Raw genomic sequence first — 584 nt, forward strand, 5'->3', positions numbered from 1 at the left:
TCAGCGATCCCGGGGGCCGCCCTCCTGCAGGCACAGCACGAAGCCTGGGTCAGACAGTCTGCAGAGTAGACAGCAGGGCCGCAGCGGGTCGGGGCTTTGCTGGAGCTCAGAGGCTGGGCCTGGGACAGGCACGTCCTGAGAGCCTGAGCGCCCGGGGCCGAATCCTCATCCTCAGCTCTCCGTGGCTGTCCCCCTCCTTGCTGGCTCCCGCTGACCCGTGACTCCAACGCCTCCTCCACGGGGGTGTCCGCAGCCGCAGCCTCGCCACTCGGAGCACAGTCAGGAGCACAGTCACGCTCCGAGAGCCGATGGGGGCCCAGAAGCTGGAGAGGAAGCACAGCCATCAGGGCGGAAGCAGGTGTGGTGGGGAGCGTGTCCACAGGAGCTGTTTGTGCAGAGTCCCCAGACCTGCTCCCGCATTTCAGAACACCCCCCTGTGACCCCCGCAGGGAGCTACTCCCTCCGGGTCCCTGAGGCCAGGGGCAAAAGAGATCCAGCTCAAAGGCCCGGGGTCTGCCTGTCAGCCGGCAGCTCGGGGCCCCCCACTGCATAGGGCTCCCCACCGCAGTGAGAGGCCATCAATG

The 584-nt window shown here is 67.5% G+C and overlaps 1 protein-coding gene across 1 annotated transcript in view; it reads right to left on the reverse strand.

The window, feature by feature from the left end:
* PHLDA3 (pleckstrin homology-like domain, family A, member 3) overlaps positions 1 to 344 on the reverse strand; it is an 871-nt gene extending 527 nt beyond the window's left edge. The window contains exon 1 of the mRNA XM_010831109.1: positions 40 to 344. Coding sequence (XP_010829411.1) covers positions 40 to 344 — 305 coding nt within the window. The remainder of the gene's footprint in view (positions 1 to 39) is intronic.
* Between the last annotated feature and the right edge of the window lie 240 nt (positions 345 to 584).

This window comes from Bison bison, unplaced genomic scaffold, assembly GCF_000754665.1.
Source record: "Bison bison bison isolate TAMUID 2011002044 unplaced genomic scaffold, Bison_UMD1.0 scf7180017864524, whole genome shotgun sequence".
NCBI classification, from domain to species: Eukaryota; Metazoa; Chordata; class Mammalia; order Artiodactyla; family Bovidae; genus Bison; species Bison bison.